Source organism: Notolepis coatsorum (assembly GCF_963971535.1).
Source record: "Notolepis coatsorum genome assembly, chromosome: 8".
In the NCBI taxonomy this organism is placed as follows: domain Eukaryota; kingdom Metazoa; phylum Chordata; class Actinopteri; order Aulopiformes; family Paralepididae; genus Notolepis; species Notolepis coatsorum.
The window spans coordinates 116,673,087-116,696,168 of NC_140172.1; the positions used below are offsets into that span (position 1 = coordinate 116,673,087).

The 23,082-nt window shown below is 42.4% G+C and overlaps 1 protein-coding gene across 2 annotated transcripts in view; it reads left to right on the forward strand.

Annotated features, from left to right (window-relative positions):
• The first annotated feature begins 369 nt into the window (after nt 1-369).
• The window catches only part of macroh2a1 (macroH2A.1 histone), a 46,809-nt gene continuing 24,096 nt past the window's right edge, over nt 370-23,082 (forward strand). Inside the window, exons 1-6 of one of the 2 annotated variants that reach the window (XM_084319935.1) lie at nt 370-451; nt 7,336-7,540; nt 10,244-10,350; nt 11,827-12,021; nt 19,710-19,817; nt 22,632-22,731. In XM_084319935.1, the coding sequence (XP_084176061.1) occupies nt 7,369-7,540; nt 10,244-10,350; nt 11,827-12,021; nt 19,710-19,817; nt 22,632-22,731 (682 nt within the window). In that variant the 5' untranslated portion in view covers nt 370-451; nt 7,336-7,368. The remainder of the gene's footprint in view (nt 452-7,335; nt 7,541-10,243; nt 10,351-11,826; nt 12,022-19,709; nt 19,818-22,631; nt 22,732-23,082) is intronic. The other variant, XM_084319936.1, reaches the window with a different exon arrangement.

Below are 23,082 nucleotides of genomic sequence, written 5' to 3' on the forward strand. Positions count from 1 at the left end.
TATGACATACAGGTAGACGGTACTGCTACATCTATACATTTATGGCATACCATATCTACAAATACAGTACTGTTTGTGATACAAAAAGAGTCACAAAAAAACTGTACATTGGATTATCGACGAAACCTTACTAGGTCCATTGTAAAAAACAAATAAAAAAAAAACATTGTAAAGAATGCAGCTGTAAGTAGGGCATGGATGTCAATATATAGTGTCTTCTTTGATATCAATACGTGACGCACTAGAGTGGTGGTCGGTGAGTTTATCATCATTATAGCCATAAGATCGTTTGAGCAGGAACTGTATCGCGTCATCATCACGACACATGTTGACAGAACCGCTCGCGCTTAGTTCAATATTTCTCTCGCTGTGGATTGTGGGAGTCGAGGACGCTGCCCAGGCTTGTTACCGGGGAAGACAGTAGACATATTGCTGAGCCCGTTTCTGCAAAGTAAGTAATTCGCCGGGTTTGGGTTGATTTTATCGACTCGCGCTCTGTCATGCCGAGTTATCCGATTTCCCCGCATCACGCTTAACGGTTGCCATGTCGTGTTTTGATCGCACGGAGGCCGGGGTTGTGTCTGTTGTAACCTGATGTGTTTGGTGGGCAGCTGCTGCCATTCTGACGTTATAGGTTTGAGGCTGAGGTATTCGGAAATCCCCCCCCATTAAAAAAAAAAAACTCGCACAGCTACACGCCAATGCCCTTGGTTTGGCCGTTTCCCATTTCAATAGGAATTATTAATTATTAAACCCCTCGCTATCGTAAATATACGCGTAGTGCACGTGATTGAGTTGACTGTGTTCACATCACAGCACGCGGAAATCGTCCGCTTGTCGGTGAGCAGCTCTGGTCAGTGATGCCCGCTCTCTCATTTTAACCCCCTACCTGCTGCACCTGGACGGGTTAGGAATCCACATCTTTCCATCAGCATTGGAGATGATTTATTTCTCTGTCATAAAGTGATCATTGCAACGGTAACGTTGAGCCTACAACGGGCAGGCAGCTAATTGGCTGTGGCTCATAAAAAAAGAAAAAAGAAATTAAATTAAATACATTAAAAATAATGATATCTCAAATAAAAACCAACATGCATACAATTTCTCATTGATAAAATGTCAGATAGGCCTACCCTTTATTCAGTGTGGTGTCTCATCAAATATTTCTGACTAGACCTTTATGGTTAATTAACATAATCTTGGATGTGCTGGTCTGAAATCAGGTTGCCCTTTTTTAAAGAATAAATGGGCAACCCTTTTCCAAGTGCTATTCAGTTGGTTCTTAACACTTTGAGTGCCAGCGATGAGATATATCGTCTTTTTGTCGTTTTTTATTTATTAGCGATTTGAATTCATATTTCATCAATCTAGTCTCACGTTAGTGCTGCAAACTCTCTCTGAGCTCCATTGGGAAAATACCGCCCCCTATCGTCTCTCCCTGTTGTACTGCACCCCATTGGATTAGACTGAATGAAACACATGGGGGGGGGGGGATCCAGCTTCCTCGTTTTACTTCTCGGGCAAGCCACCCGAGGGGATCCAAGTCATTGCAGAGCCGCAAAACGGCGTGGAATACATATTTCCAGTACCTAGCGCTGGATCAATAAACGCGATCGATATTTGGAATGGCGATCAGGAATTGGAATAATCTTTTTGGAGAACATCTGATCTGAGGTAAGGAATCTATTTGACCAGTCTTAGGATAATCAGAACTTTTTTCACGGAGATATCAGCATGTGCCATATGTGTGTGTGTGTGCGTGCGATCAGGAAATAAGAGATTCGATTTTCAGCCCGCTTATATAGCGTGCATAAGTACACATATACTATCGATAATCTAGCATTTATTGGAAAACTATTAATAAATAGGCCAAAAAATGACAACGATGTCCCGATCAAATTTTTTTGCTCCCGATCCGATCCCGATCATGTGATTTTGAGTATCCGATCCGATCAACATTTTTTTTAATTTAAAAAAAAAAATGTATCCCAATTTCTCACATTACATTCACCCTGAATGTTGCCGTTATCCAGGTGAAAAGTTAACTTCATTCAAGCGAGGCATTGCAATCCTTGACATAAATCATTTGATGTATAATTAAATCAAAGGAAATGCGTTTGGGTCTGAGAGTGTGACTGGTCTGCCGTTCTGCAGCTGGATACTATTGGTTTGTTTTGGCAAAATTCTTCTGCTCTGTGTGACAATAAATAAATGAATGATGATATGCAATTTAAAACCAAAACTAAGGCCTCAGTATGAGTTTAAGACGTGAACATGGTCATGTTTGTTGAATAAAAAAATAAAATAAAATCCAGATTTTTTTTTTGTCCATCCCGATCTTCGGAAAATCACGTGATCGGATCGGGACATCCTTTTTTTTGTGTATTCCAGAATATTCCAGTAAAGGGCGTTTATCACAGAATCTTAATACTTTCCTGAAACGTTCAAGAAAGGGTTTTTCAAAATGGTATAAAACGGAAATAAACCGATAAAAAAAATAAAAAAATACGTTTCGACAATGTTGACTGCAAACAAGTCATTGATAAGCGACGGCCAGATTAGACACATAGCCATAATTTAAGACATAGTTTATGCGTTCACAAATATGAGAGCGCTATCATTGAAGTGGGTGGTGGCATTCAACGGGGGTAAGGCACACCGCATGGCTGGTCATCAAAGTGTTAAGACCTATAACCTAGGGCCCACTCTCAGATCAAACAACCATCTGGATTTCACACGTTAGCCTATACTATTTTATCCTTTAACCTATGTCAGGTCAACACATCTATTCATGCAACCTGGGTAACGTTATGCAGATGAGTTGAGTTACATTGAGCTGAGTTGCATCTAAATTGTATGATATAACACCTCGTGCAACTAACAAAAAACCTGTCTCCTTTAGCTGTATCAAGTTGAGCATGAGTCCAACCTCCTTTTTTTTCTTTTTTTTTAGCGCCAAGGCAACCAATCAAAATCAGGAATTTGAGTAACGGCATTCATTTTGAATATTTGGTATGAAAGCGCTAAATGATGTTCATGTCAATTTATTGTGTGGCATAACCTTTGAAAAGTTAAATTAAAGGCTAATATTGATTTTATATATAGGCCTAATTATAATAATACACCCACAGAGCTTTTGGAAAGGTTTACTGATCAGTTACTCCGTTGCTGAGAAAATAGCAACCGGAAGTCACACTGTAGAACAGAAAACGATTGTGTACTGAAGGCGTGCAGCAAGCCTATTCACTGCACTAGTTCAGGCTTATTATACCATTGACACACAAAACTAGGGCTGGGTTAAAAAATAGATTTTCCCAATTTGAATCAATCTTCATTTGAATAATCCAATATCGATTCATAAAACCAAAGATCAATCTTTAATGCTATATTGTGTTTACTGCTGTAGTGTGTTGGTCATGGTAAATAATAAGTACATTATTATAACTATTTTGTGGTCAATTCTTAACACATCCTGCGCCAAAAACGAGTTTACTCGTTATTGCCCACCAATCTAATAACACCAACAACGAGTTTACTCGTTTTTATGATCGTTATTTCCACTCTAAACCGGATGTGGTGCTCTGCATCTGGGAAAAAGCTCCGGCAGAGCTATCTTGTTACGTGGATCCAGACAAACACCTCGAGTGCATTGGATCGCTTTCGAGAGGCAAGAATCGATATGCTTTCGGTGTTTATTGCGTCGTACAAGCGGAAAATGGATCTAGCAGATCGAAATCAAATAATTGGAATTTATTTTCTCCAGACTCATCGGCCACATGTAAGAGGAATCTAACGTTAATTCCAGCTCGATTGTGCATTTATTTCATTGCAATCCATCCGATCAACGTATGATGTCGTACTAAAGAAAGCCGTTACTGACAATCAAGGAATCATAAACGACCCCCCCCCCCCCCCCTTTCCTTCACGCATGATGGAGCATAATGTATAGCGATCATATGCATTTGAATTTTTTAGCGTGTATAGGAACGAAACGCCATCGATTATGTATAATATGCATCGGGGCCTATAACTCACGTTCTAGGAATTACTGCTCTACACTCTAAAAACATTTATATTCATGACGGTACTAACACGACAATGTATGAATGGAAAAATATAACATTCCCACATCCGGAACGATAGATACCTGATGTTGAATGGGCCATAGTAATGTCGAGCTATAATACCGGTATTTAAAAAGTTATAGCCCTGCAAAGAAGGTGAGCAACTCCATAGGGTTACAACACTGGCAGAGAGTGGTATAAGATAGCAAACTGCGTGGCAGACAATGTGTTAATGTAAAGATTTGTATTTTTTATAATGCACCACCAGGTTAGAAGGTTACTTGTAAAGTTTACAGCATTAGAAATCTCTTTCATATCCAAGCAAAGTTGGTATTGTAACTGAAATATCCTGATAAAAATAAAAATCTAACCCTAACTAACCTTACTGTCATGCACTTGTCCTAATAAACTAACCTACACTGGAGCACTCAATACTTTGATGAACATTGTTACTCAGCTGATAGAGTTGTGCCCTTCCTGATGACTTGTCATACAGAACTTGTAAGTCGCTTTGGATAAAAGCGTCAGCTAAATGACTAAATGTAAAATGTAATGTAATGTAGTTATGTCTCCCGTTGTATTGGTTTGCCCTCTTGTGGACATAATGCGCAAAACAATAGATATTCGAATGGCTCGAACCTATGTTTTTTTGTGATACATTTTTATTTGTTTTATTTTACATGAAACAAGACAACACAATACAGTAAACATGACTTCACAGGACATAGTAACAACAACAAAGACAATAACTACAACGGAAATAACCAAAACAATAAAACGGAACATAAAAATGTAATTGTGTTACCACAGACGCCACAAAAGACATTTCCTCCCCCACTCCCACCGCCCCAACCCAGGACTCCCGGACCCCCGGACTCCCCAGGATCAGCACCCCGACTCCGCTTCGCCGCTAAATCATGGCCTTCACACTCTCAGCCGCCGAGACCCACAATTCAATATTGGATTGCCCAATCCCCATCCTATGTGTTTTTTAGAAGGAATATTCTAATGTAATTTTTGGCCAATTTTGACAGCTATATATTCCACTAACTAGTCTGGGTTAGTTAACGTAGTTGATGAAGCTGCTAGCATGGGCTTGGAGACTCTTGTGTCCGGATCAGACGGAGAGCTTTTTAGCAGCAGCCTTTGTGCTGCTAATATTTTGCAGTTGAAAGTGTGATAATGTGGATAATGCCATTCGAGGTGATGATTTTGGGAGATGCAGAGAAAGGCGTTGCTAGAAGCAGCTACATGACCTGCACATGCATCCTACAAAACGTCCCACACAAATGTATATGTAAATGGTAAATGGTGCATTTATATAGCGCTTTTACCCATTCACTCACACATTCACACACCGACAGTGGAGGCAACCATGCAAGGTGCCAACCTGCTCATCTGGAGCAGTTAGGGGTTAAGTATCTTGCTCAAGGACACTTCGACACGCTGCCCGGGAGGAGCGGGAATCAGGAACCTCCGGATTACCAGACGACTGCTCTACCTCCTGAGCCACTGTCGACCTTCCATGTTTGAGTGAGCAGTCCTTGCCACTGTGGGGAAAACGATCTATTCGGGTGAAAATATGAATGTAAACAAATGGAAAACTCGATTGGATACCTTTAACCAGATTCATGCTGGCAGCTATTTGTGCATCAAACACAGGGGAAACTGCGTAAACGGTCGTACTGGGCAGTACTACCACTCGTTCCGGGTTAATTTTCTCCATGGCCCGGGGTTGTAGAATGCCAATCACTGTGTCAAAATGTAGGAGAGACTGAGACCCGTCCAGTTCTGGAGAACCGGTGGTGCTTTGTAACTCTCTGGTGTTGCAGAGATATTGAGGGAAAACACCAAATTGTGTGGCTTTTTTCCTTTTCGATCTCACTTTTCTCCAGACCCACACCATTCCAAAAATGTCTGCTCAAATAAAAATTCTAGGCACACAATTAATGTAAGCTCAAAATATGCTGTAAATAAAGTCCTGTTTGATACATTAAATAAATGTATGTTATGTTAAACTGACTGTAGCTTACATTTCTAGATTACATTTCTAAAACCACATCAGCTGATGTACAGAGCTGATATGTACAAAATATAGCTACATATCACTATAGAAATATGTAAGTCTTTACATTATTTTACTACTGATGACGTGGGGGCGTCCCATTGCCTAGGTAAAGATTCCAACCCGTTCCCCTGCTAGCTCCATTTTGAAGTGCCACTATCCAGTCGAGGGCACTCCAGAAACTAGGGGTAGGGCCAAGGGAAGGGAATTGGGATTGGCCCTTAGTCTTGAAGCCATAAACCTGTCTGCAATGATCCACTGTCTGCTCCTCCGAGAGGGTTGAACTAAACACAACATCACTCACGCAAGGTGTTCAACTGCCTGCTCCTCCGAGAGAGTTGAACTAAACACAACATCACTACTAAACATAAACACAACATCACTCAACTAAACACAACACCACTGACACAAGGTGTCCATGAAACGAGGAACAAGGAAAAGAGGGGAAAACACTTATCTCTGTCAGGGAGACTATGGTCTCTCTTGTTTTTATTTAATTTAGATTCCATACCACGTTACAAAAGGCACGTGGCAGAAGATGCGCAGTGCTTCAGCCACATCTCTCACAAGATCCTGTGGTCAAAGTCCTCGACCTATGTCTCGATCATCGCCATCGATTATTTTATGTCTAGTCTTTGAGGGTTCATAAGAACCTTCTCCTCGGTGAGCTGCACCAGCTTCCTATTGCCGCACGAATCCGCTTCAAGGTTCTCGACCTGGCGAGGATAATGGCTCCCTTCTACCGTCAAGTAAAAACACACTTCAATCAATATCTGAAATGAAGAAGGAAAAATACTGATGTTAAAAAAATACTAACCTTTTTAGTCTTTTACTATTATGCACTCTGCTACTCACTAATCTACCTTCCCTATATTACTACCTACTAGGCTAATGTCTTTACTACTCTACACTCAGGACTGTAGCACTCAAAGTTCGACACTGTTTGACGAACAATGTTACATACCCTTAGCTGCCAGAGTTGTACCCTTCCTGCTGACTTGTACACAACTTCAGTTGCTTTGAATAAAAGCGTCCGCTAAATGACTAAACGTAATGTAAAATGTAAGAAAATATAAATGCTCACTAGGGCTGCTTGATTATGGCCCCAAAAAATTATTATTTTGATTGATATTGAAAATGCGATTTATTAAACACGTTTACTCATGGATTTGAGAACATCGTATGACGATGACTGTTGTTTCCTAGCAAAAGTTTGAGACTGGTAGCGGTATCGGCGCCATGTCCAGCCGAGGAGGAAAGAAGAAGACCACTAAGACCTCCAGGTCCAGCAAGGCAGGGGTCATCTTCCCTGTGGGCCGCATGCTCCGCTACATCAAGAGAGGCCTGCCCAAGTACCGCATCGGAGTGGGGGCACCTGTCTATATGGCGGCCGTTCTCGAGTACCTCACTGGTGAGCAATTTAGTTTTTATAATTTTATTTTGTATTACCATTTTTTTTTTTTTTTATGGTAGCACTTATAGGGTGATTACTGTAATAACAGACATTACCTGGTAAGCTCTGGTAATGATGGGTAAACCTATTTGAGAAAACTCATCCATAATTACTTGCATTACCAAGTAATTAAGTGAAAAAATAAAATAAAAGGTAATGTGTGAAATCGAATGTATTTATTTTGTCATGTGTAGCCACATGACTTGACAGTTCTCCCACCAAATTATGTGTTTCTACCTCTAACAGAAAAAATTCTTGTTATGTCATAAATGGGGTAAACCCATACAAACGGATACAAAAAAAGAAAAAGGCCTCATTTGGTAACCAATTTGGAAAAACCTCAATTGATTTGTTTTCAGCTCAGCTAGTTCTTTACCACTTTGGGTGCCGGGAACCGTGTTTAGACGTCATTGCTGGCCATGCTCAAGTTGCCGAAGACGATTTACAGCGTCTTTAATATCAATATTTCAAAAATCTGCGATCGGATTCATATGTCCCCTCCGCTGGCCTGAGATCCACCAGCAGGACCCACTGAGCTCTCTGGCGGTTCAGGAGCGCCATCTGGTGGCCGATCGGCGCAACTGCTTAACAGGATGTGCCATAGAGGTTGTGCTGGACTCCGTATTACTTCCGGGCACTCGCTATAGGTCCCGGGACTCTGGCTCGTCACGCTACACAGTGATCGATTGCCAATAACTCGATAAACAACATGATTTGGACGTATATACCATTATACAAGCTGGAGATGGACCGGGTAAATCGCCATCCCATAATGATAGAATTTCTACTCTACGATGATCGCCCAACGGCGCGCGGAGACTGGGGTGAGTTTGAGCGTGTAGCGTTACCGTCTTCGATACTAACTGCTATTATCAACATTTGACCCACATTAGATGATTGGTATAACGCTGCCCACGGAATTATAAACGCCCCCTCGCCCATCCGGTCAACATCAGATGACGTGTAGTAACTTCTAGAAGTACGTCTAGTTGGAATTTTTTATATCGCGCTGATTGCCATCAAACTGTATTTCATCATCAATATAATGCATTTGGGGCTATATATCACGTTCTGGAGAAAGCTGCAGAAAGAGATGAAAACATACTTATACATTAGACCATACTTTACTATGAATATGTGAATGAAAAAGTTTAACGTTGCTACACAATGAACAATACATATAGGATCTTGAATGGGCCCTAATAATGGCAATGTAGCAATAGAATTTAAAAAGTTATAGCCCTGCAAAGAAGGGGACTTTCTCCATAGACAAATAGAGCTGGCAATCTATGGTATATCATGAATTTAACCTTAGGCAGCCAAAGTGTTAAGTACTGTGGGTACCAGCTTAAATCAGATCCTAAAATAATAATTATCATTCTTTGTATCACATTAGCCAATGTGCAACTGTCTTGGTACTTTTACACTGGAATATAAGGTTATTTTGCTATTTGTTTCATAGCAACATAGGTAGACTAGTCAACCTTTGATTCATTGGGTACTAATTAGACAGTGGAGATGAAACTGAGTGATGATACACAATGCAGATGTGATAATGCATGTTCTGGTTTAAATGGTAAATGGACTGCATTTATATAGCGCTTTTATCCAAAGCGCTTTACAACTTATGCTTCACATTCACCCATTCACTCACGCATTCACACACAGACGGCGGGGGCAACCATGCAAGGTGCCATCCTGTTCTTCAGGAGCAGTTGGGGGTTAAATCTCTTGCTCAAGGACACTTTGATGGAATCTAACCAGTAACCTTCAAATGACCAGACAACATTCTACCTCCTGAGCCATTGTTCCCCTGATGAAAACATTCATAAACGTTTAAGTGATTATTACTATGTTGAAGGTAGAGTCGTAAAACCTGACCAAATAAGCCAACAACCACTGTTTAGCCCATAAATAGCCCCTGCAGCCTCTTCAACCACAGAAATCGGGTATAAGACCTCGTAAACTCCCCTAGGAGCAGTAATAGTGAAGCTGACAGGAATGATCGTTTGTGCTACACCAAATCAGTAACCACAGTAAGGATTAACATTGCTCTAGTATGTGAAAATAATATGCTTAACTACAAGCAAGATGCATATATCAGAGTAACAGCTGACTCTTTTAGATAACCAACAGTTGGACTCCTGACTGTTGTACCCAGTTGTGTGTGGTCTGTTAATTGCGTCAAATGTCATAAACGTGCTTCCCTGCTGTAACCCAGACTGGGCAGTGGTAATAAACGGGATGTCACCTTGTCACCTTGTTATCTGTCGGTTAAATCAAGTAAAATGATCAGGCTACATGAATTAAAACGGGGATAAAGATTTCCTATGTAAATTCACCGTGATTTAATTCATTTCTATGATAGCATTCTATGTCTGGACACTTCAGGAAGTACTATGATCATAAGCCACAAGGTTGGCTGGGTCAGGTGGCACATGACATTTTGGCTTCTGATCATAATACTTCCTGAAAGTAAGTAAGAAACACAATTTAATATTGAAAATCATTCATCATCATCAATTGGTGGCATTTTAAGTCTTTTAAAAACCTAAATGACTGGAGATTTATGAGGGAAAATACCGGGAGATAATGAACTCATTGAGTCCCTCTGCTCTCATCCTCCTTATACATTTGTTTTTGCTGCACCCGGCCCTGTAGCTGAGATCCTGGAGTTGGCAGGCAACGCAGCCAGGGACAACAAGAAGGGTCGCGTCACACCAAGACACATCCTGCTGGCCATCGCCAACGACGAGGAGCTCAACCAGGTCTGAGCACAATCTGAATTACCTGTTTGTTTTTTTCTTTATTGAGATTTTAGACGGTAAGAAGGCTGAGAGGGAGACAGAGTAGGGGAGACACGGGAGAGAAGGTTCTTTATTGAGACAGTAGGAAGGCTGAGAGGGAGACAGAGTAGGAGAGACACAGGAGAGAAGGTTCTTTATTGAGACAGTAGGAAGGCTGAGAGGGAGACAGAGTAGGGGAGACACGGGAGAGAAGGTTCTTTATTGAGACAGTAGGAAGGCTGAGAGGGAGACAGAGTAGGAGAGACACAGGAGAGAAGGTTCTTTATTGAGACAGTAGGAAGGCTGAGAGGGAGACAGAGTAGGAGAGACACAGGAGAGAAGGTTCTTTATTGAGACAGTAGGAAGGCTGAGAGGGAGACAGAGTAGGAGAGACACAGGAGTGAAGGTTCTTTATTGAGACAGTAGGAAGGCTGAGAGGGAGACACGGGAGAGAAGGTTCTTTATTGAGACAGTAGGAAGGCTGAGAGGGAGACACGGGAGAGAAGGTTCTTTATTGAGACAGTAGGAAGGCTGAGAGGGAAACGGAGGAGAGAAGGTTCTTTATTGAGACGATAGGAAGGCTGAGAGGGAGACACAGGAGAGAAGGTTCTTTATTTAGACAGTAGGAAGGCTGAGAGGGAAACGGAGGAGAGAAGGTTCTTTATTGAGACGATAGGAAGGCTGAGAGGGAGACACGGGAGAGAAGGTTCTTTATTGAGACAGTAGGAAGGCTGAGAGGGAGACACGGGAGAGAAGGTTCTTTATTGAGACAGTAGGAAGGCTGAGAGGGAGACACGGGAGAGAAGGTTCTTTATTGAGACAGTAGGAAGGCTGAGAGGGAGACACGGGAGAGAAGGTTATTTATTGAGACAGTAGGAAGGCTGAGAGGGAGACCGTTTAGGGAAGACGGAAGAGAGAAGGTTCTTTATTGAGACAGGAGGAAGGCTGAGAGGGAGACCGTTTAGGGAAGATGGAAGAGAGAAGGTTCTTTATTGAGACAGGAGGAAAGCTGAGAGGGAGACCGTTTAGGGAAGATGGAAGAGAGAAGGTTCTTTATTGAGACAGGAGGAAAGCTGAGAGGGAGACCGTTTAGGGAAGATGGAAGAGAGAAGGTTCTGGAGGGATTTTGTCCCAGGCCAGCAGGGCTACTTGTGGTTCGAGAGGCAGGGGTCTTACCCACCATACCATCTCTGGGCACAATCATAATAGATTTTCTTCCGCGTGGAGACACGTCAGTAATTTATGCTGTGATACAGTAATTGCAGATGGTAATACAGGAACCACAGACAAGTGATGTATTCTTGGCGTCTTTGTCCTTCTCCATTTTCCTCTTAGTGCCCTGTTCACTTCTGTCATTCGGCATCACCTTCATCTCCAGCAGCTCCAGATTGTTATCGAGCATTCATGTCTCTAGTCGTGCCATTCATGTCTCCTTGCGTTACATCTCTTTCTCTTCAGTTGCTGAAGGGTGTGACCATCGCAGCGGGCGGAGTCCTCCCCAACATCCACCCCGAGCTGCTGGCCAAGAAGAGAGGAGCCAAGGGAAAACTGCTGGAGGCGCCCATCGCACCCGCCCCCGAGAAGAAACGCAAGGGCGGCAAGAAATCATCCGCCAAGAAACAAAGTGGGAAGAAGACAGCGGCAAAGTCTAAGGTATCGTTTCACAGGGACTGTTCATCGAGAGTCAGAATGGACACCAGAATTACTAGAGTATATTAAAGGGGAACTATCTTATAAATGGCCTTTTTGAGTGTTTAGCATTGTTTCCTAGCTATGTGAACTTATATTAATATGATCTATGTCTCAAAATTCTCATATTGGTGCATTCTTCCAATTCTCCTCTCACAATATTCACCCTCACTGAACTGAGTCGTTTGAAAATGTGCCTATATGTGATGTCATATAGTCACTGCTGCATGTTAATGTTCAGGTGAACACGACGCTCAGCAGGCCCGGCGCAGTGGTTTAGGAGCCCAGGCTCAAAACAGCTCGAAATCTTGAGGTAGAAAAATGCTGTTTTTGAGGACTTGATTAGAAATACAAAACAATGAATAAAAAAAATATATATATTACAGAGGTGTTCCATAGACTCACAGGAATTGTGTAAAAGTGCCCAAATAGTGAAAGAAATAGTAAAATAGTTCCCCTTTAATAGTGTAGTAATCGCGATTCCAGCTTTTGGCGATGTGCAAAATTCAATAATCGATTTGACAAATCTTAGCCCTAATAACTGGGACTGGGAATCGAATCCCAGTCCCTCGTGATTCCCTAATTCTTCATCATCATCATCATCCTCCTCCCTCCTATCTTTTTTTTCACTGTTGCCTTCTGGCCGCCGTTATGACGTCCCACCAAGTAGGACCAACCGCTATGCCAAATCTTTTGTCCCCTCGGCTATCAGACTTTTAAACACAGACGGTAGTCATTTTAAGTAGCCTTTTGCACTTGGTTGTCTGTTTTTACTTTTACTTTTACTGCTGGATTGTGTATCACATGGAGTGTTTCTCTTTTTATTTGCCGTGCTGTCGTTGAGATGTTTTGTTGTTTGTTTGTCTTTGTTGCTTGTTGGTGAAGCTGCAAATATGAATTGCCCCACGCAGGATCAATAAAGTTGTCTGAATCTGAATCTGAATCTGAATATCCTCCCGGGCTCTCATGGTATGGATTCAGTCATTCGGAGCCCTGTTAATATGAGTAGAGCTGCCGCGGTATTGATTATTTCCTTACCGCACAAATTTGCTAAATATTTCCTACCGCCGCGGTTGTTACCGCACGCACACAAAAAAAAAAAAAAAAAAAGTTTGAATGCATTTTTTTTTTTAGTAGTAGTCTACTCTTTATAGCATATAGCCTGCCTCTAGTCTAAATGTCTATCTTTAGAGGATGACTTTGCAGCATGAATATTGTTTGGGATTCGGCAAGCACGCATTAGTTATTGAAAGTGAAACACGGATTCGAAGTTTCCCCTCTGGTCGTGCGCAGTTCACTCGGTGTCGCGGGCAGGGGTGGTTACCCCTAACCCCCCCGACCCTTTCTTATTATTATTACTATAAAGTTACTACTTTATAATAAAGGCATTCGTTTTGTGGCATTGACATTATATAGTTATTAGGGGTGGGACGATACATCGATCCAGATCGATACATCGATGTAATTATCAACAATCGAATCGGATCGATGCGATGTAATAAGATCGATTCATATCGATACTCTTATTTTGAAAATCCTGTGGCGAGTCTCATATCCGCCCAAGAACAACAGCAGTAGCTCCGTGTGTGTAGATGTTACAGCATAGCATTCTCCCTTTCTGTGTGTGTGTGTGTGCGCGCGTCTTTGGAAAGACCAGATGAGGTCAGAGGAGTTTGATGTTTAAATGTTATTTAAACATAAACAATATAAGGTAATACATAATAAATGTAGGCCTATACATGATCATGCAACATCAACAAATTGTTGTAGGAACGGTTTGGGAGAGGGAGGTTGTGAGTTTTGAGTTCCAAAAAATGTAGCTTAAAGTTTAAAGCTCAATATATAAAAACGTGGCACTTTACAGTGAACAGGAGGTCTATTTGTATTAAAAACAATAGATTGATTTTCCTTTAAATGTCTGGAAGAGCTCAAAAATACAAATGTCAAATGATATTTTCATTACCTTTTTTTTGTTGATCTAAATGTTACTGATTGTGTTAAATGGGCATATGATATCATCTCATATCGATCGCAGGCACCGGAATCTAATCGTATCGTATTGTATCGTGAGAGACTTTGTGATATCGGCAAATATCGTATCGTTGTCCAAAGAATCGATATCGTATCGTATCATGATGAAACTGGTGATTCCCACCCCTAATAGTTATACGTTCAATAACATCAGCGTATTTACCGGACCATAGCAAGCCAAGCAATACTCTATTCATATCTCAGTTCCTTTCTTTGCTCAGAGCGTGCTGAGTTGTCCCATTCTGCCGTCTGTTAATAAAGTTTTCAATCAGACAAGTGTATAGAACGAAGGGCTTTTATTATAACATTCGTTGCAGACAGTAAAATCATTATGTCTCGTTTAGTACTCCTGACGAGCGATGGTAGTCCACTCCGGCGGAGAGTTAAAGCTAACGTTATTAGCCGTGTTGTGATGAGCTGACATTCAGGACGTAAAAAACTAATACGCGCTTGCCGATTGGTGGTAACACACTGCATGACGCTACAACGTGTGACGCGTCTCTCTTCTGACCAATCAGTGGTCTGCAATGTTTCACGTGACTTTTCTGGTACCCAATAGGGTCGCTTGGAACCTCGACAGAGGAGTAGGGTATATCTGCAGAGCCGCAAGCCCAACGAGAGGAGGGTAATTTATTATTATTATTATAAAAAACAGCGGTGATGCGGTATTCAGCCTACTCTGCGGTGGCCGTGATGTAACAGCGATACCGCGGTAATGCGGTAATCGCGGCAGCTCTAAATATGAGGTCTGCCAGTTTGGCAACAGGCTGATAATTAGAGGATGGGTCGGTGTCGTTATGGAAATGTTTGAAAATGGCTTCACCATTACCACTGGGAGATGAGTCGCATTGAAAGAGGTAGCGTTTTCTCACCAATCATTACTTCAGTGAGAACGTTGGGCCTGTGACCCATCTAGAGCTGCCGCGGTATTGATATTTTCCTTACCGCACGAATTTGCGAAATATTTCCTACCGCCGCGGTAATTACCGCACAGTGTGCACAAAAAAAAAAAAAAAAGTTTGAATGCATTTTTATTTTTTTTAGTAGTCTACTCTTATAGCCTGCCTCTAGTCTAATGGCGCTTTTCCACTGCATAGTACCTACTCGACTCGACCCGCTTTAGGCACCTGGTACTTCGTTCCTTTTCCACTGCAGCCAGGTACTACTCCGTTTGTCTCCGTGTGGGAATGCAGGCGGGGCCGCTCGCTTGTGTACACTGAAAGCTCCGTGGGCATAGATGTCCGAGGGCTTGCAGCAAGCCAGAGTTTAACACAGTTTCAATCAATCAATCAATCAATCAATAACAACATTAACCAGACTCTCGTTGCGTCTATTCTGCCAAAGCTAACGTTACCTCTCATTGTGTATTCTACCAAGCAAACCCGGGTTTAACGTTACCTCTCGTGTATATCGGCTGACTGTAGTATTAACAACAACAAACTTAACACATCAGCGATCTTGTTGTGACACTAAACTCTCCGCTCGGTGGTAAATTGGGTTGATGTCGGTTTTGTTTCATCAATAAATAAGGCAGAATACACAGTGAATCCATTATTTTTTGTTTATTGCTTGGTTCTGTCGCAAACAAATCCTGAACGAAATGCATCCTTAGCGAGGCAGTAAAGATGGCGGCGCCGGCGTTCTGTTTTTGTTCAGACTGAGGCTACAAAGTGTGATGCGTCTCTCTTCTGACCAGTCAGTGGTCTGCAATGTTTCACATGACTTTTCTGGTACCACTTCTACCCAATAGGGTCGCTTGGAACCGAGTAGGGTATATCTGCAGAGCCGCAAGCCGCAAGCCAACTTTATTATTATAGGCTTGTTCAAGATGGATTTCGGTTTGCCTCGACTAGTAGACGAGAGTAGCCGAGTGAAGCCGGGGGAGGAGTTAAAAGGGCGGACACTGCCGATTTCACGAGAGCCTCTCGCCTAGTCTCGGCATGGCAGATACGCTTTCACGTCACCACCACACACACATTACACACCTGTCCAGCTCATTATAATGCGATGGCCGTTTGCAAAATTAGATCAGATTCAAATGTACAGCACACACCATATACTGCTATAGTGGAATATACTATTCATATACCATAATGTATACAATCTTGTTGCGCGCTCCTGGCCGCACGCACACACAACACACTGCTGAATAATTCTGTTTTGCATCAATATATATATATATGTATACTGTGTATATTGAGGCAAAACAGAATTATATATACAGTATTGAGGCAAAACAGACGACGCATGTGTGTATGTGTGTGTGTGTGTGTGTGTCTGACAGCTTGAAGTTTATCATGATGATATGATGATAACGCATAACATAATAAGGTTTTCAATCAATCAAACGTCTCATAACTCCCTGGCTGTCACATGGCTGGTGACTGACAACTTTTCTGAGCCAATAGGCGCTTTGCGCGACCGTAGCAAGTCGCTTCCCAGCCGGGAGCAGCCGGCTGACAGGTACTGTGGCGCCTCGCTCTGAAGGCTGCTTGTGGCTCGCTCCCGCGGGAGTTCCACGCCTCGCCTCGTCAGATTTTCAGAGCAAGTCGGACAATATTCTAACCGTCATGCAACGCGCTTGGCGAGGCAGTAGTGAAACCTGCGCAGATCTGCGTCCGCCTATCCCATCTCGAACAAGCCTTATGATAAAAAACAGCGGTGACGCGGTATTCAGCCTAACTCTGCGGTGAGCGTGATGCAACAGCGATACCGCGGTAATGCGGTTATCGCGGCAGCTCTAGACCCATCCTCCTCAGTTCTAGGTAACGGGGTGTGTAACACCTTTGCCCTTATTATCTTATTTCCTAAATTATTGCGTACTCTTGATAGCTTTTATATATATATATAGCTTTTATATATATATATATAATTTAGGAACAGGATTCAAACCCATGATGTATATGGCACGCGTCTTACATAGGGCGACAGTGGGTCAGGAGGTAGTGCAGTCGTCTGGTGATCCAGAGGTTCCCGGTTCGATTCCCGCATCTCCTGGGAATCGTATCCCAAGTGTCCTAACTAGCTGCTAAAGTACACCACACGCTAGAGTACTAACTAGCTGCTAAAGTACACCACACGCTAGAGTACTAACTAGCTGCTAAAGTACACCACACGCTAGAGTACTAACTAGCTGCTAAAGTACACCACACGCTAGAGTACTAACTAGCTGCTAAAGTACACCACACGCTAGAGTACTAACTAGCCGCTAGAGTACACCACACGCTAGAGTACTAACTAGCCGCTAGAGTACACCACACGCTAGAGTACTAACTAGCCGCTAGAGTACACCACACGCTAGAGTACTAACTAGCCGCTAGAGTACACCACACGCTAGAGTACTAACTAGCTGCTAAAGTACACCACACGCTAGAGTACTAACTAGCTGCTAAAGTACACCACACGCTAGAGTACTAACTAGCTGCTAAAGTACACCACACGCTAGAGTACTAACTAGCTGCTAAAGTACACCACACGCTAGAGTACTAACTAGCTGCTAAAGTACACCACACGCTAGAGTACTAACTAGCCGCTAGAGTACACCACACGCTAGAGTACTAACTAGCCGCTAGAGTACACCACACGCTAGAGTACTAACTAGCTGCTAAAGTACACCACACGCTAGAGTACTAACTAGCTGCTAAAGTACACCACACGCTAGAGTACTAACTAGCTGCTAAAGTACACCACACGCTAGAGTACTAACTAGCTGCTAAAGTACACCACACGCTAGAGTACTAACTAGCTGCTAAAGTACACCACACGCTAGAGTACTAACTAGCTGCTAAAGTACACCACACGCTAGAGTACTAACTAGCCGCTAAAGTACACCACACGCTAGAGTACTAACTAGCTGCTAAAGTACACCACACGCTAGAGTACTAACTAGCCGCTAAAGTACACCACACGCTAGAGTACTAACTAGCTGCTAAAGTACACCACACGCTAGAGTACTAACTAGCTGCTAAAGTACACCACACGCTAGAGTACTAACTAGCTGCTAAAGTACACCACACGCTAGAGTACTAACTAGCTGCTAAAGTACACCACACGCTAGAGTACTAACTAGCTGCTAACGTACACCACACGCTAGAGTACTAACTAGCCGCTAGAGTACACCACACGCTAGAGTACTAACTAGCCGCTAGAGTACACCACACGCTAGAGTACTAACTAGCCGCTAGAGTACTAACTAGCCAAAGGAATGTGAGCCACTAATGGCCACCAGACGGGGCTCTCTGCTCTTTGTTAGTTCTGGTTCTCTTTGTTTTTAAATGTTGGCTGAATTTCCCCCGGATGGTGTGACAAATCTTATTGATCTGCTCAGTACTGCTCTTAACTCATTCATAGCCATACCCGAGTAAAGTCGGGTTATCTCGCCAGCGGTTGAGCGCCATACCCGAGTATAGTCAGGTTTTGGCCGTTTCTTCTTTTATTCGATTTTTTTTTATTCATTACAGGCTCACGGACCTCTGTGTTATTATCTGAACTCATTCTGAGACCCAGAGAGTGCAATACCGGCCGAATCCTGCTAGGTGGCAGTATTGCCCACCCTTTGAAACCTTATTTCACACTGTGTCACATCTAATGTCGTCCGGGCGGAGAATTTAGACCAAGCCAAGTAAATGGCTTCATCCGAGCACTTTGAAACGCCTTCAGCACACTTGAGGCATATGTTGTGCCACTTCATGTCAGGGACCCGATGGATATCAATACTCGAAATTGCGATCAGACAATATTCTTTTTGGAATAACCCAGATCAAAGGTAAGGACTATCTGATGTCAATTCCACCTTGATCCTACGATGATTTCATATCGATCCAGCCGATCAACATAATATGTAGTATTCAAAACGAATGCCGTTGCTGGCGATCAGAGCATCAAAAAACTACCCCCCCCCCCCCCCCTTTGATGCATTCATGATGAAACATAATACCTATTATATACCTTTGATTTGGAAATAGTAACGTGTCCAGGCGAGCAACACGAACGCCTTTAGCAAAATTCACATATTGCTCCATAATGCAGTTACCAGGAATTAGCCAGGATCACTCTGAAACTATACAATATTCACCACGGTATAACACGCAAACGTATACATGAATTTTTTTTTTAATTATTTTTTACATGTTGGACGAGGGATAGTTACTGTCAAATGAGCCATAGTATTGTCTTTATAGCTATAATCCAGTCAACGTGCAAAAAACAGATTATTTTTTCATCCGTACATTTCTGTTTTATACCGTTTTGAATATGAATATAGTTGGGGTGCTTCTGAGTAATTCCAGGGAAAAGACGCGAAAACAGCGTTTTTGTGTAATTCAATAAACACGTTTTCGTCTGATTATCGGATCTTCCTGAAATCAATGCTAGATCATCATTATTATCCTTCCTCGTGCAAGCATGCAATGTGGTTTAGACCCGCAATTTTGGATTGCAATTTGTCAAAAACTCCAAATCTTTTTGATCATTCCCTTTTCTCATAGTAGAGGCATTAACATATATTTTGTGAGATATTTCCTTTCTAGACGTTAACACCACATATTGTCTTCAATCCATATTGTCTTCTCTAATTTCTTTTATAAAACTTTACGTCACTCTTGGTTGTTGTTTTCCTGCAGAAGTCCGCTGCCTGTGAGGTGAACTGCACGGCGGACAGCACCACAGAGGGCACCCCGGCAGACAGCTTCACCGTGCTCTCCACCAAGAGCCTCTTCCTGGGCCAAAAGGTAGCACTCAACACCAACACCAATGCCTCCGCCGTAATCGGACAACTTCTGTCCTAATGCATATTGCCTTCGACAGAATTGGGCAAAGTTAATGTGAATGCTACAATTTTGTATATTCTTTACTCTAAAACGGTACATTTAAAGGGGAATTCCACACTGGGTCTCGCTAGGGATGGGAATTGATACGATTTTATCGATACGATTCCATTATCGATTCTGCTTATCGATCCGATTCTTTATCGATCCCTGATAAATGTATAATTTAAATAAATAAATTGGAAATGCAACAGAACTAAGCTGGTTAGAATAACAACATGCAACTTGACATTTCTGATTGTCATTTATTGTTGAGCCCACATGTCAGAAAAATACAACAGGAACCGGTTTTCGATTCCCATCCCTAGGTCTCGCCTTGTATTTGTAGACTACAGAGTAAAATTAGCCCACAGCCAGCTCCTGTAAATATCTCCAGGCCAGAGATATAGGCCTAAAGTATTTTTAAAGTTTCAAATGTACTTTTTTAGAGTCAAATATATGTTTGTAATCTTTGTAGATTTTATAGTGTTGGATGTGAGACAAATGTAAGAAGAAATACTGTTGTGTTTTACCAAATTGCCTATCTGTATTTCCTAAAAATACTGAAACGTACATACATATCGATACTGATATGTTTCAATCGGTAATCTGAGACATGGCCAGGATTTGCACTTTTGGGACAATGCAATCGGGCTCTATTATGCTAAATGAGATCGCAAAGCGTTGCCACCCAATACTGGTAGCCAGACGAGTCTTGCGAGATGCACTCTCCTCAACTGGAGAAACGCTGTATTCTAAAAATGGAGCCGTCGCCACATTGGTGATTGAGTGGTCATTGTCATGGCCGCACCCTGCCTGTGACAGATCATCTACATGCAGAGAACAGTCATTTCTTCTTAACCCTAGTTCCTTCTCACTGGGTGAAAAAAAGCCTCCACCCCTTTTCGAAGGGTGACTTTCCTCTGTCTTTTGAAATGTGGTGAGAGCGAAAAGGATGGGATGGCGGTTCTCCCAGTAGCAACGCCCGTGTATCGCCATGGTAACCGCGTGTGTCTGTACGTCTTAGAGCTGCTGCCCTGTCTCGCTTCTCCCCTGCTGAATCAACTGGTTTGTGCTGTTTGGTGTGTTTACTTGCTGCTGAGGTCACTGTCTAATGAGCCTGCGCTGTTTAATTAATCCTGGCCGCTGCAGAGAGGGGAAGGTTACTTTGAGATTACTGATTTGAATACTGATTACGTATTTTAGTTGGTAAGTAATCCACTGGGACACTCAAATTGTACCTTTGGCTCCTAAACTATACAGCAAAATTGTCATTCCACTGTCAAACATCTCTGCCCAAAATGTTTTAACTTTAACTCAAACTAATTTTGTAAATAATATTATATTGTTGTTCCCCCATATTTTTCGGTCTCTTTTTATAAATGAGAACCGGAAATGCGTTGAAAAAAGTTAAATAATAAAATGTCACCCATGTCTGTGCGGCCTTGTTTATTCATGCCCATGGAAACGACAATGAACGCAGCCATAAAGGTATGGTTTCCTTACGTGGAAAAGACATGGCACTATATACCGGTAGTCGGTTTACTTTTCTGATAACGACATCACTGCATAACTGATAAATGTTCAGACAAGCTTAAAGGCACACGCCAACATTTTCGGAAATTAGCTTATCGTCTTCTCCAGAGAGAGACAAGAAGATAGATACCAGTTTCCTCTCTGTGCGTTCAGTAGAAAGCTATCTGGCTGCTTGTTAGCCTAGCTTAGCACAATGAATGGAAGCGGACATGACCGGTTAGCCTAAGCATTGTCCAACTAACGCCTCTGAGTCTCCCAAAGGCTGACCGGTCATGTCCACTTCCATTCATTGTCCATCCTTTTGGGCAGCAGTGTTTGGGAGGCTGTGACAGATGGGCTTAGAGACGGCTCTGCGTAGGAGTGTGGGCAAGTGTTTAATGCATAATGATGTCATCATCACTCATATTTGAATGCCCCAGCACCTTGTAGCAATACATACCCAGCTGCTTGCTTTTTTGATTAATCGATTTCCTTTCTGTATGGAACGATCCTCACATGCCAGAATGTCGCAAATATAATGGATTTATTTTTATTTTTGTAATAAAAAAAAAATCAACGTTTTTAGATGGATTACATTGATTGGAATCCAAGTTGCTTTGAATAAATTGGGATTTAAAATCTTAAAAAGCGATTAGTTCTGTTTGGATGCTCCCCACTATTCTCCCTATATACTGCATAAAGGAGCCCTGTACCATGTAGCTAATCACACAGACGTCTGCAGCATCCAAAATCAATGGGAGATAATTAATCGGATGAATGTAATTACCCTCCCACTGGTTAGGAAAATGAACCCAGAATAGACTTGACTCAGTATCTTGTTGTTTTTATGTCCTAATTATTGTAAATGCACAAGTCTGATCCTGGATAATGCTGCTGTCCTGTGTGTTCTCCTGTCTGTATACTTACAGACTCGAATCCTAAACCCTCTGTAGCTCAATAAGTAATTTGTCTCAATATGGGGATGATTTGTCTCCTTAAGTGAACGGCCAATGACTGAACAAACACTGAAATTCTAACAAAATCTGAAATGACCATAACTCTTTAAGGATGTGGTATGTGAGCATTTTCTAACGGCTTTGCTTCTTCCCTCTCTCGCCATCATTCCCCTCTCTCTCTCTCTCTCTCTCCCTCTCTCCCCTCATCCCCTCCCTACGGCATGCCTCCCTCCTCTGCCCCGCCTCCCTCCCTCTCGTCCGTCCGCAGCTCAACCTCATCCACAGTGAAGTCAGTAACTTGGCTGGTTTTGAGGTGGAGGGAGTTATCAACCCTACCAATGCTGAGCTTGAACTTAAAGATGATCTAGGTGAGCCTCCGCTCTCTGGCCACGAGGACTATTGAAAGGAGGTTGACAAACGCTCGCTATGCATCCCACAGTTGTTTGCGCTTAATGAGGAAGTATTTACCTCCACATATTTACTTCCACAATGAGAGTCAATGGACCTGTCTCAAACCCTGCCCCTTTTCTTGATCCTCCAATCACAACTGTCGCTTACCTCGGACAAACTTGGTTTGTCCGAGGTAAGCGACAGTTGTGATTGGAGGATCAAGAAAAGAGGGCAGGGTTTGAGACAGGTCAATTGGCCTGACACAGAAAATATGACGTCAAAATGTAAGTAATGTAATTAACAATCATCCATGATGGATATGGGCTACC